This window comes from Typopeltis vanoorti, chromosome 14 (genome assembly GCF_054136105.1).
Source record: "Typopeltis vanoorti isolate ZY-2024b chromosome 14, IOZ_Tvanoo_1.0, whole genome shotgun sequence".
NCBI classification, from domain to species: Eukaryota; Metazoa; Arthropoda; class Arachnida; order Uropygi; family Thelyphonidae; genus Typopeltis; species Typopeltis vanoorti.
The window spans coordinates 46,852,372-46,865,962 of record NC_143562.1 but is presented as its reverse complement, the minus strand read 5'-3'; the positions used below and the strand labels follow the sequence as shown (position 1 = coordinate 46,865,962).

Below are 13,591 nucleotides of genomic sequence, written 5' to 3'. Positions count from 1 at the left end.
CAGTGCTCATGTCTTTTAAAGTAGTGCAAGCTAAAGCAATTCAGGGATGACAGATTGTATTCTCATAAGCTCTCAGGTCAACTTAAGAAACTTTCATAGTTTCTACAAACATTCAGCTTTGAAATAATGTTGGATCTAGTATCCATTTTGCCTTTGTAATTTTGCATCGCTGAACTGAAGCATTTTCGCTCTTTCTTTAGTAATGACTTTGCCACTAGATTTGAAGACTTTAATTCAAATCTTTGAACTGTGCTTCAAACAGATAAGGAAAATCATTCCAGAGGACAGCGGTAGAAGAAATGAAGAAAAAGAAAAAATCTGATCTCTGAATTTTAACTTTAAAACAATGATGATTAATAATGCACTACTTCTAAACAGATTTATGAACAGTGACAATGGAAGTATTTGCAGTAAACAAGAAGAAAAATGAAAGAGAACAAAGTGAATGGTGAGAGACAGTTCAGTGATTAGTCAAACTGCTTTCTTCTGCCTTCAAATGTGGAAACTGGATTGAAGGATTAGATAGATCTGTACAGGGTAAAGGGTTGTTCAGTTCTCTTCTTGGAGAACTGAACATTTGGAAATCTATATTTGGGTTGCAGAAGTCATTATTCTAGAAGTTTTATTCATTTGTGTAGTGCAAAGAGTATCAAATGAAAAAGATAAGTGAAATGACTTGGCATTGGTAGATACTATGGATTGGAGTCAAGTGCAGACCGTTGTTAATATGCAGAAGGAAGAGAGCAGATGAAAGAACAGAGCCCTATGGTACTTACTATTATGATGATAAAACGGTTATTTTTGACCACAAGAACTATAGGAGAATGAATGACTACTATTTGGGGATTTTTTTGGTCAAATTTATTTTAAAACTAAGTTATACCAACTAGTTTCGCCAACTGTGGCTGTTGGCTTCATCAGGGTAAAAGATGTATAAAAAATAAGAACACTCAAATGCTAAAAAATACGTTGATATTTTTATCATTTGGAAAAATACGGAAAAGGATCTGTTCGATTTTCTAAGCAAGATTAACTCTCTGCATCAAAAAATTAAATTCACTCTAGAACTTGAGAAAGATAACCAATTACCATTTCTGGACATTTTAATCAAGAAATGAATAGATGGTCATATCAGCCTTACAGTTTATTGCAAACCCACCAATACAGGTAGATACTTGCACTTCACTTCTTCACACCATAATAAATTTAGTTTAATCCTTTATCCAAGTGTTAGCAAACAAAGTTTGCACCTGAAAATATCTTCAGGACTGGGGTAAGGTAGTGTAAGTTAGATACTGAGACAAGGAGTGATGAGAGCCTGGTCCACCTTTGCTCGGAGTTGCCTTGTGTTGCACTACCTTACCCTAGACCTGAAGATATTTTCAGGCATAAACTTGGTTTGCTAACACTTGGATAAAGGATTAAACTAAATTTATTATAGTCTAACCAAGTGAAAAATAAACTCCCAACATTCTTCACACCATATTTCTCAGAAACTCAGCATTGTACACATTAAAAATAGAGCTTCTCTCATTACGACAGATGATAAAGACTTCCAAGATGAACTCCCTGATATCAAATGACCTTACAAAGAATGGTTATCCTAGAAAATTGATACACAAGATTCTTTTCTGTGAAACCTCACAAAGACAACCTGAAGATATACATTATAATTCTACCATAGTGATTCCACTTGTGGGAACAATTTCCAATAAGATTGCCAGACTCCTCAAGCCGCATGGAATATGAGTGGCTTTTAAACCTGCATAGACCATTCACCAATTTTTACGATCTCTGAAAGACAGTCATCCATTTTTTAAATATGCCAGAGTTTACAACATACCCTGCTCGTGCGGCTTGAACTATATTGGCCAGAGTTCAAGAAGTTTTGAAATCAGGAAGAAGGAACACATAGGAGACATCAATAATAATAGAGAAGACAAATCGGGGTTAGCCTTTCATTTTGTTAGGACTAACCATATGATATAATGGGATAAAAGCTCAATGCCCTACTTAGAGGAGGACTTCCGCTCCCGAATTATAAAAGAAGCCACAACAGTTCTCCGTTCAGAACAAAACCTTAATAGAAACCAAGGATTGATTTTGCCCAAGATCTGGAAGACCCTCATTAGATCTTTCAACATGCCAGAATTAAATTTTGCTGCCAACTACAGAACGTTCCTACATGACAACTAGTAGATCATACACGCGCTATGCGTGGATGTATATGTTCTTCTGCTTTTATAAAAATACAATTGTATTCAGTTCATTTTATGGTTTTAGTGTAAACAGTTTTTAGTGTTTAAATGTTCTTATTTTTTATACATCCTTTACCCTGATGAAGCCAACAGCCACAGTTGCCAAAACTAGTTGGTATAACTTAGTTTTAAAATAAATTTGACCAAAAAAAAACCCCAAATAGTAGTCATTCATTCTCCTATAGTTCTTACCATTAGTTAAAATTTTAAGATGATCACCTTCATAATATGTGCAACAAAAGAGGAAAGTTGGCAATACCAATATATTTGGCCTATGGTCAAATATACTTCCTGAATTATAACACACTAGTTTTTAGTGTTTGGTTTCAAAACTTATTAAAATTATTTGAAAACATAATACTTCTTTCAAAATTAAGTGGATATTGAATACCATATTATTTCTTAGCCAAATAAGAAACTCAAAGATAGGACACCTAATCTAAGAGTTTCATGCCGAATATAGAAAACTATATAAAGTTCGGCGAGACCTAGTGTAAGCCAACCATGGTAGTGCATTGCTGGGAAACTCATAGTAAAAGTGGAGTAAGCTCCAATTACTGTCTTTAGCATTTACCCATAATGTAAAACACAGCTCCTAGGAGATGTATTATTGTTCCACATTATGAGAGAAGGTCGCTACCCATACCGGTTTCGACCTTTTTTGAGGTCTCGTCAGTGAGTAGGCAGACAGGTAGACCTAGATGTAATACTAAAGTTTCAGTAGTCAGAGCTTATTTCTTTACTGTATGATTTGCCAAAAGGTGCACAAATACAATTACTGAAATAAGAGCCAACAGGCTTCACTTCGGCAAAGTAAAATATTCAAAATCAAGTGGATATTGAATACCACATTATTTCTTAGCCGAATAAGAAACTCAAAGATAGGAAACCTAATCTGCCGAATCGTACAGTAAAGAAATAAGCTCTGACTAATGAAACTTTAGTATTACATCTAGGTCTACCTACTCACTGACGAGACCTCAAAAAAGATCGAAACCAGTCTGGGTAGTGCTCTTCTCTCATAATGTAGAACAATAATACATCTCCTAGGAGCTGTGTTTTACATTATGGGTAAATACTAAAGACAGTGATTGGAGCTTACTCCAACTTTACTACGAGTTGCCCAGCATTGCACTACCAGGGTTGGCTTATGCTTGGTCTCACCGAACTTTATAAGGTTTTCTATATTCGGCATGAAACTCTTAGATTAGGTTTCCTATCTTTGAGTTTCTTATTCGGCTAAGAAATAATGTGGTATTCAATATCCACTTAATTTTGAATATTTTACTTCGCTGAAGTGAAGCCTGTTGGCTCTTATTTCAGTAATAATACTTCTTTTTTTAGCTGGATGGAAGTTAATAGTTTAATGAAATAAAGAGCCAAAAGGCTTCACTTTGGCAATGTTAAAATTATTTAAATTAAGGGAATATTTAATCCCACATTAGAGTTTTCTTATTCATCTTTGAAATAATGTGGGATTAAATATCCCCTTAATTTAAATAAGTTAATAGTTTATTTTTTATGATTGCTATTACAATTTGTAAGCAATTCAATTTTGGTTTTAACAGGACTATTTTACAGGACAGTGTATTCTATATACTCCAAGTGCACTGATAATGGATGAAGAAGATCTTTTGGAGAATAAATAAGGTAAGCTACTTTTAATATTGGTTTTTGTGATTGGTATTTACAGTGTTTTTTAAGCACTGTAAATACCAATCACTCTTTTTAAGCCTTTCAGATACAAAACCATTAAACTTCTTTATCATCATGTTTAACACACATATGTTTAAATAACTTGTGAGATTTCTATTTCCTTGGATAAGGGAAAAAGCCAGGCAAGACTGCAGAAAAATTACATTCCCAATAAATAAGTATATTCTCTAATGCCTTTTCATTCCTCAAAAGGGATGACACTTTCGCCCAAATTCTTTTAAATAAAAATAAATGCCATTTAGAATTAAGAGCATCATATTTCATCATTTGATTGCTGATAATTAATTTTATGTACTTGGCAATCAAGTTTGCTGAGTTGTAGTTAAAAACTAGTTTTTCTTCAAAGAGAAAAAAAAAAGCACTACTTAAAACAAAGAACAATATGTCTTCGTTCTGATACAGTAAGTCAATGCATTCTCAATATGTTAGTTTCAAAACTTTGTTTGACAAAGAAGTTGCAAAGGATCAACTAAACACTTAACTGTCTTCAAACTGAACAAAGTAGGAGCATGGCATGCTTGCCCTCCTGGGGCATTATTTTGACACTGGCTTGTGGCTGCAGAGCATCAATTCACACAACTCATATCATGTATGAATGAAGTTGACGAGCCTTCCCTGACAGCCTATCGGACCTAGTGAGCAAATTAATGAAAGTGACTGATGAATTTGGACATAAATTTATGATTCAAATGAAGATTCACCATATGACTATGTGTAATTGTTTACATTTATATATTCTGTTCTGTACCCATACAATAAATGAATAAATAAGTTTCACAACTTCATCTTTTATAAGATCCTTTAATGTGGAAGTAGTCAGAAGGTTAACTACAGTATGGGCAACAGGACTCAAATTTTAATTTTCATATAAGGAATATATAAATATATAAAGTAATACCTTGCATACCATGGTTTTGAAAAACATGAGTTTCACTATAACATGATTTATAATTTTTAACACTTTAAATTTTTTTTTAACAGTAATAATAAACTACTATATTGCATTATTACTGGCACTGCTACTCAACGAAAATAGAACTGTAGTGATTTAGCATACTGCAATAACAACTCTATCAATAATTTTATCGATGTTATCATCAACAACTGTATCGATGCATGCTTTAGTACTATTTCAGCTTTGGTGACTCAAAGTCATGGTCGCTCTACAAAATTTTATATTTTTTATTACATACGAGTACCCTTTTATGAGCTTTAACTTTTATCAGAAAAATACATGATGCTTCTGGTTTTCTTACGGACGCTGATCCTAACATTGAACAAAGCATTAAAATTCAGCAAGCACTGCCAAATGCTACTGATGTTACAAAGATACACATGAAGAGAAAGCTAATAAAGAAACCTGTGCTAACTACATTGTATAAATACAATTTTTTCCACAAAAAAACTCATGTTTAATTATCAATAATAAAAATACTTTAATTTTTTTCTGTGCACATTAATTAGTATTTCTGGTGAGTCTGCAGTAAACAAATGGTGCATAATTATTTTTTTTTCACCAATACTGTAAATGTCTGTTTGGAATGCATTACACTAAACACATTATAATAATGTTTTAAACAGTGCAGTTTTGCACTGTTCAAAACACGCAGAACTTTTTTGGCAACTATTATTTGGCACACTATTACTGCAAGATATTACTGTATATAAGTGTGTGTCTATATATATATATATATATATATATATATATATATATATAAATAGACACACAAAAACAGAAAACTCTACATAACCCTGCAGAAAGTCACTTACCAGCAAAGTCTGGAGACATGTCAATGTGAGTAACCATGAATCCTGCATAAATGCAACCATTAAAAGCCATTCCCAGTGAGAAGAAAAATATGGTAAATACATGATCACATTTCACTAAACATACTCCTATTAGACATACTGCTGATCCAAAGAAGGCTAGACAAAACATAAAAATACCAAAAAACAATTAACTCTTCTAGAACACTAAAAAGCAAAAGTTAGGACTGGCATCTGTTTAATAAATTAAACAGATGCTAGTTCTAACTATTTCTTAAAGCAAGAAGAAAATGTGTCAACAAGGTTATTTGTTTTTATTTTCATATAGAAATAATACAGTTAAATGTTTGATGACAACTGGAAATTTGCTAGAGATCAACTTCTGCTTAACTATATTGTTTAACTGATAACTAAATACTTAATGAATTGACACCGTACACTAGAAATATAAATTAAATCAACTTTTTAATATATGTGCACATTATATGCACATTAATATGTGCACTTGTCTTTATCTTAAGTTCCCATGAAGATGGCAACGTGACATTGCCGAAATATCGGAAAGTATATATTAAAGTTGATTTAATTTATATTTCTAGTGTACGCTGTCAATTCCTTAAATATTTAGTTATCATATTTAACCAGCATATAAGCCTTTCTACAAGAACTATATTGTTTATATGAATAAAGTGTTGTATTCAGTATTTTTTCTAAAATATTTGATTTCCAGATATGATTACTAATCATGTGGATATCCCCACCCCCAGTAAATGGACAATTACATCAATAGAGCTCATAAATATCCACAGGTGACCAGCACATTAAAACATGTCACGAGTATTCAAGTTTTGTGGACACATGAAAACCAAAACAGATATAGCATTTGCACTAACAGGCTGTGAATCCCACTGTATATGGAATGGTTTGTTAATGTGATGATTTTCATTACTTGATGTAACACCATAAAAACTAGGTCTCTGGTAAGAATATTCTGTGATCATTATCAATTCCATACTGAGCTAGACCAGACTTTTTTGAATTTTTTTTAATAGAGAATGTAGGACTAACGTTCTTGCAGCCACTTTTCAACAGAATCAGAATATGAAAGAAAATGGATACTGCTAATTATAACATGAAACTAACTCTTCTCTTACATGATGGAACTACTTACCGAGAAACTGAGCACAAACAGCAAAATCAAGAAACTGAAATCTTTCTTGGATGAATTTGATGAAACAAAGATACTATCAAGAAATTGAAAACTCGTTTTGTTAGAACAACTTGTTTCTATGGTCTACGAACAATTCATAAAGATAAATTCATGTTCCTTCTTAGATTAACTGTAGACTATATTGGCTCTCCTACCTATCTTTCAGCAAAGTTCTCATTGGCACTCCCATTCACTTGTAAAAAAATCATCAGATTTCTTGACAAAAATAAAAAATTTTGCCTCACAACCTACAGATATCACATTCAGTTTATTTACTAATATTCCATTGTCTGAAACCTTTCAATTGTTGTCTCAAGCATTTCCTCCACAGATTATTATTATTACACAACACCTCCAAGGAGTCCAAAGACTCATCAAGGGAGGGCACCTACTTCACAACTCTTAATCTCCGCCACTCAATCCACCAACTACAGCAAACCAAATCATCTACACCAATGCCATCTACTGCCCACCATCACCACTAGTATTTTCACAGACAATTACAAACATCCATGCCTATGGCGGGATTCAAACCCACAACCTTTTGGCTGGAGAGCAAATATGCTAACCACTTGACCAACCAGGAAGTAAAGTTTCTTTAGTCGGCAACGAGAGTCGAGCTCATGATGCTCTTTCTTCGAGTGATTTAGCAAGGTACAAACACTACTTCCACTGAGCTACACAGGCTCCCTTGATCGATTTCATCATGCATTCAGGATCTGTAAAAACAAAATTTACAAGTAGATCAAAGGTGATGCTATGAGGAGTCCTCTCTTTCTTATTCCATAGCAAATTACTATCTTGAGCCTCCATATATGTTCATTCATCATTATGGGTACACCATACGCACATCTCAAATCTCATCATCATCAAATTCCTGCCATGTACCCTCAAGGGGTGTACAGGATATGACAGTACTACATGAAAAATTTACATCATTACTAACTTCCTATCTACAATTTTCCTCCAAATCAGTCTGTTACTTGTCAAGACTCCAACATTATCAGATCTTATATTTCTATCATCTAAGGCACTTTGTACCGTATCAATCCACCTATATCTTGGTCCTCCTCTGGGTCGTTTTCCTGCCAACCTGGCAGAGAACACTTGTTTTGCTAATCTTTCCTCTCCCATTCTATTTAAGTGACCATATCACCTGAGATTAGCTCTGCTAACGCATTCCTGGATGCTGACAATGTCAAGTTCTTTCCTAATATCCTCATTTTTAATATGATATTGCCATTGATGCCATCTGTTCACGCCTATAATCTTTCTCAGGACTCTCATATCTGCGGTCTCTAGTCTTTGGTCAAGTGTTTTACTTCTGACCCAGCTCTCAGATCCATAAGTTAAAACTGGTTTGAACACTGTCTTGTATACAGCTAATTTAGTGTTCCGACTAATTTTTCTCTTATTCCATATGAATTTATTCAATTGACTTCCCACCATACCAGCTTTGCTGATTCTGTTGTCTATTTCTATATTTAATTTACCATCTTCAGTAAAAATCGTGCCTAAGTAGCTGAAATGTTTTACTTGTTCCACGGGTTCTCCATTCACAACACAGTTGACATTTTCAATGATTCTGCCTATTTTCATTGTCTTTGTCTTTTTATTGCTGACCTTCATACCATATCTATTACAACAGTTATTCAATTTAGTCAGAGAATCTTGCAGACTTGTAGCGGATTTATTTAGAAGTATAATATCATCCGCATAAAGCATCTCAAATCTGCTCTGCCTTTATTCTTGAACATACTGAACAAAGGAGGATAGGCTGGCAATATGGAACTCAGCCATCCAAACTGTACTGTATACTGGATTGAACCAAAAATAAACATGAGACAGAACAAAAAATTAGAGACATTCTTCCCACTCTTCATCTGACCTACTAAAACCTAACTTCACATGCCAATGTATATAACAAGACCAAATCATCCATCTCAAAAAAATTCATCAAAATACTTCTTAATAAGGCACATGTCATCTATTCTATTAAGATTATCATGACCTTAAAACTAGAAATGGACAGTATTCATGGAATTATGCAGCAGAATGACAAAATATGAGCCATCACTAAGAATTCCCTGTACGCACGAAAATCAAGTGTCATTAATGACATGAATTTTTCAAGATTTGTTCAATGTCATGAGTGTAACATGCATGCTTGGTGAAATGTGAAACGTGTTTGTGAGAGAGTCAAATAGAGATGAGAGAAAGTGTGGAATTGTATGAAGTGCAATATTTTGCTAGACTATGAGTTAACATATGCAAAACAGACTGAAGGAATGAAAGAACACAAGAATGTAGAAGCGAAAGTATGTGATAAGAGAGTAAAAAGAAGTATAAATGAGGAAAGGGAAGTAAGGTACTGCAGAATGAGAGATACTGAGACTATGAAAGTGACAGAGAGTGAAATTGCCAGAATGCAAGATTTGATGAAACAGTTATTCAAAATGAAATTGAAATGAGGAATATGCGCTGTGATATTAAATATTTAATGGAAACAAATCTAAAAATGCAAAAGAATAGAATGACAGCAAAAAACGGGTAAAAGAATTGACGAGTGATTTGAGAATAGCAATGTATGGAAATTCCATTAGAGGATTAGTTAATGAGAGAGAGAGAGAGTCCATAAGGTGTGCTACCCAGGAGGAGAATAAGCAAGTTAATTCATGCTTTGGACATGAGGAGGAAACAAGCAAGAGAATTAGTGGTGGTTGTGGGGACAAATGATTTAAATGGACATAAGAAGAATGTAAGGGCAAATATCGGGAGGTTATTGAAAAGTGTGAAAGATAACAGTATAGTGGAAAACGTTGTCAGCGTGTTGCCAAGTTATCACAATGATGAGTAAAAACAGAGATCCAAAATCGTGAATGGTATGCTAGTGAAGGTTTGTGGATATATAGCATATTCGAGGAAACAATAGAATTATACAGATATGACGGACTGCATTTGAATAGCTTGGAGTGACTGAACTGGAAAAACTGTTGCTAGATAGAAGTGCAGTGTGTAATGCAAGCAAGAGATGGAGTGAACGATTAGGAGAGTGGTATCGAAGAGACAGAAGTTGTCTGGCAATGGAAACAGTAGTAGTAGTGAGATATGAATAGAGTATAGGAATGCAAGAGGAACAGAGAAACAGGGAGTGTCTGGGTGGACAGGGAGAATGGCATAGAAATGGTGGATGCTGGAAATAGTGGTAGCAAATGTATGAATGGGAATGATCAGCATAAAAATGGAATAGATTGGGAAGTGAGTGGGGAATTGAGACTGAGTAGACATATATGGTAAGGGTGATAAAGATGATTGGGCAAGGGCAATTTTAGGGAAATTACAACAACAAGTGGCTTGGGTTGGACTACTTACAGACCTAAAAGTGAACTGCTGTGTTTATTTACAAATGCAAGGAGTATTGAAACAAGGGAGATAAAATGGTTTCACTTATTGAGTTATTTCCCCCAAACTCATTGGAATAAGTGAAACATGGTAAAATGAAGATGATATCCTAACAGGAATAGAATTAGAAGGGTACAGTGTGTTTTGTGAGGACAGATGAACAAGAAGGGAGAGGGAGTGCTGATGATGATGATAGCAGGGGAATTACGTCCACATAAGGTAGACGTGAAAGAGGGGAACTAGTGACAATGGTTATGAGGCAGTGTGGTGCAAGGCAGAGTTGAGTTGACAGGAACAGATATTAGCTGGATGTTGCTATAGGCCAGGTAATGTGGAGAGTAGTGATGAAGAAATGAATAAACAACTTCAGTTAATGAACAAAGGAAGAGTGATTATTATTGGTGAATTTCTTTATGGCAGTATAGATTGGAATGAAGAGATAGCATTTGGACATAAGAAATTTGGGCATTTGGAAATAAGTAAAATGAATTTCTTGAATTCTTGAGAGACAACTATTTCGGGAAGCATGTAAAGGTGCGCATGCAATGATTGAGAGTTTTGGATCTAGTGATTTTATCAGAGAAGGTAATTGTGAGTGGAGTTTTGCACTTTCCTCCTGTTGACTGATCATGAAGTGATTGAAGTTGTTGCTAGCAACATGCTGACTTCTGTGAGGAAAGGATATATGTCGAAGTACAAGGATAGTGATCATGACAAGCTTAGGAGACAGCTTGGAGCTATAGCATAGAATGAGGAGTTGAGCAGTAAGGAAATAAACACTGCTTGAGAACTGACAAAGAAATACATAATAGCATCAATGTGTGAATGTGTTCCAAAGGTCAAAAGGCTAAATAAGGATGAATGAATGAAAGGATTAAGCATGAAATGGAAGAAGGCACTCTGAAGGTTCCACTGCAGTACAAAATGAATAATGGTAATAATCAGTTACATAATTCTGCCTTAAAAAGGTAATAAAGAAGCCATCAGTAACTACAGACCTATCTGTCTATTAGCACACACATATAAAATATTTGCCAGAATCATCCTAAACCGAATACAAACCTCCATCAATGAAAATAGCTGCAAAGAACAGGCTGGTTTCAAAAAAGGCTTTTCAACAATAGATCACATTCAAACTATTACTCAGCTAAGAGAAAGATGCAGAGAATACCAGATCCCACTTTGTCTTCTTTTTATAGATTTTAAAAAGGCATTTGACACTGTTAAGCATAACGCAGTATTCCAAGCTTTAATAGAACAAGGCGTAGAAAAAGCATACATCCAACTCATAAAAGATATCTACAAAGAAAGCACAACAAATATCACCCTTTTCAATCACCCGATTAAAATTAACTTAAGTAGAGGAGTACGTCAGGGTGATATCTTATCACCTAATCTCTTCACATCTACTCTGGACAGCATCATTCAAAAAATTGAAATGAAAGATGGAATAAACATTGATGGTGAAATATTAAATATCCTATTATTTGCCAATGATGTGGTATTAATATCTCACTCACCCAAACTCCTAGAATCAATGCTGAATAACATAAGTCAAAACTGCCAAAAAATTGGATTGGAAATACACCCTGACAAAACAAGATGGATGAATTGGACAAGATTGGACTGGTGTCGAGGCTAGCTGGCGAACGGTCGTGCTATCGGGGAGCTCCTGAGAGATTTGTGTTTTTTGCTGATTTATTGGTGTTTTGGATTCAATTTAATGGACTTAAGTGTTTAATTTTGGTATATTATTAGAGCTTTATTAACGTGGTTAGTGTACTAAAGTGTTTTATAACATAATCTATGTCGGAAGTCGCCGCTAGATGAATTCGTAATGAGTAGTGTTCGTGCAAGCTCCAGATAAGATAAGTATCATTTTCAGTTATCGATACAAATTACTTAATATTGTGTAGTTTTGTTTTATTTGCCTTGCGTATTTTAGTGCGTCTATTTTTGGTGTGTTATAACGTTTAATTTGACAAAACACGTTACGGATAAATATGGCACCTGTGCGTAGGAAAATGGCGGCCAGTAATGAAGGTTCGCCATCGTTATCAAAGAACGGTAGCATAAAAGAAATGAGTCAGTGTACTAGCTGTGAAATGTACGCTTTGCGGAGTGCGGTCGGAGTGTGGTTAGATGATGATAAAGGATTGAATGTGTGTAGAAAATGTAGGGAGAATGCGGAATTGAAGCGTATTTCGGATCGTGAGTGTGATATTTTTGTCAACCTTCAAAATGAAGGAAATAGGGATATGACAAGAAACGGCAAAGTTGTACATGAAAATTGTGAGAGTGTGAATGTAGAAAGTGTGAATGATAGTATAAATGGTTTCTCAGAGAACAAAAAAGATGAGATAGATACATTGAGTGAGATCGCGTTGTTGAATAATGCGATAGAAAGAGCAAAACAGCAGCTAGAGTGCATAAACAAAAGTAGACTGAATGAACCAACCAATAATAAAAGGTATGACAGGAAAAATAGACGTATGAATGTGAACATGAACAAAATGAAGGATAGAGTGCTGTATGGAGACTCGTTAGTACGAGGTGTGTTAGTAGAGGATTTGACAAAATCGTACCAACCTGGTGCGACCATAAAGGACGTAACTGCGTCTATTAGAGAGCAAAAGGAAAGGGTGAAAGAAATGATTGTTGTGGCAGGTACGAATGATTTGAAAGGAGATAAAATGGAAATGATAGAAGACCTGAATGAATTGTTTGAGGTAGCAAAAGAAAAGAGTGAGAGAGTTAGAATGATTAGTCTTTTGCCAAGGTATGACAGTGAAATGTTTAAAAGGAGGGCTATAATTGCAAATGACTTTATGCGTGGGTTATGTATGACGAGTGGTGTGGAATTTGTGGATGTGTGGAGTGAGTTTGATGGGCGAAAGGATCTGTATAAGATGGATGGCTTGCATTTGAATGGTTACGGTGTAAGAAGACTTGAGAAAGTGTTGCTGAATGTAGTGGATGTGCAAATTCAGGGAAACTAGATTTGTTAGGGGGGGTGGGTAGAGATACAGTCCTTATGGAGGCAGTTGAATGTAAGAATGAATATAATATGCCAGAGCAAATAAGGACAACAAATCAGAGTGGGATAGTTAATATAAGGCATCAAGGTGGGGTTGGGGCTAATGGGGGTCTTAAATTCATGTACACTAATACTAGGAGTATTAGGAACAAGAAGGAAGAGTTTTTGGCCATGGTTGGCACTTCCAGACCACAGGTTATA

At 34.8% G+C, this 13,591-nt stretch overlaps 1 protein-coding gene across 2 annotated transcripts in view; it reads right to left on the bottom strand.

Annotated features, from left to right (window-relative positions):
• Positions 1 to 13,591, bottom strand: part of LOC150099425 (putative inorganic phosphate cotransporter) — a 221,626-nt gene that overhangs the window by 19,799 nt on the left and 188,236 nt on the right. For both annotated transcript variants that reach the window (XM_090403717.1, XM_090403716.1), the window contains exon 8: positions 5,745 to 5,900. In XM_090403717.1, coding sequence (XP_090259843.1) covers positions 5,745 to 5,900 — 156 coding nt within the window. The remainder of the gene's footprint in view (positions 1 to 5,744; positions 5,901 to 13,591) is intronic.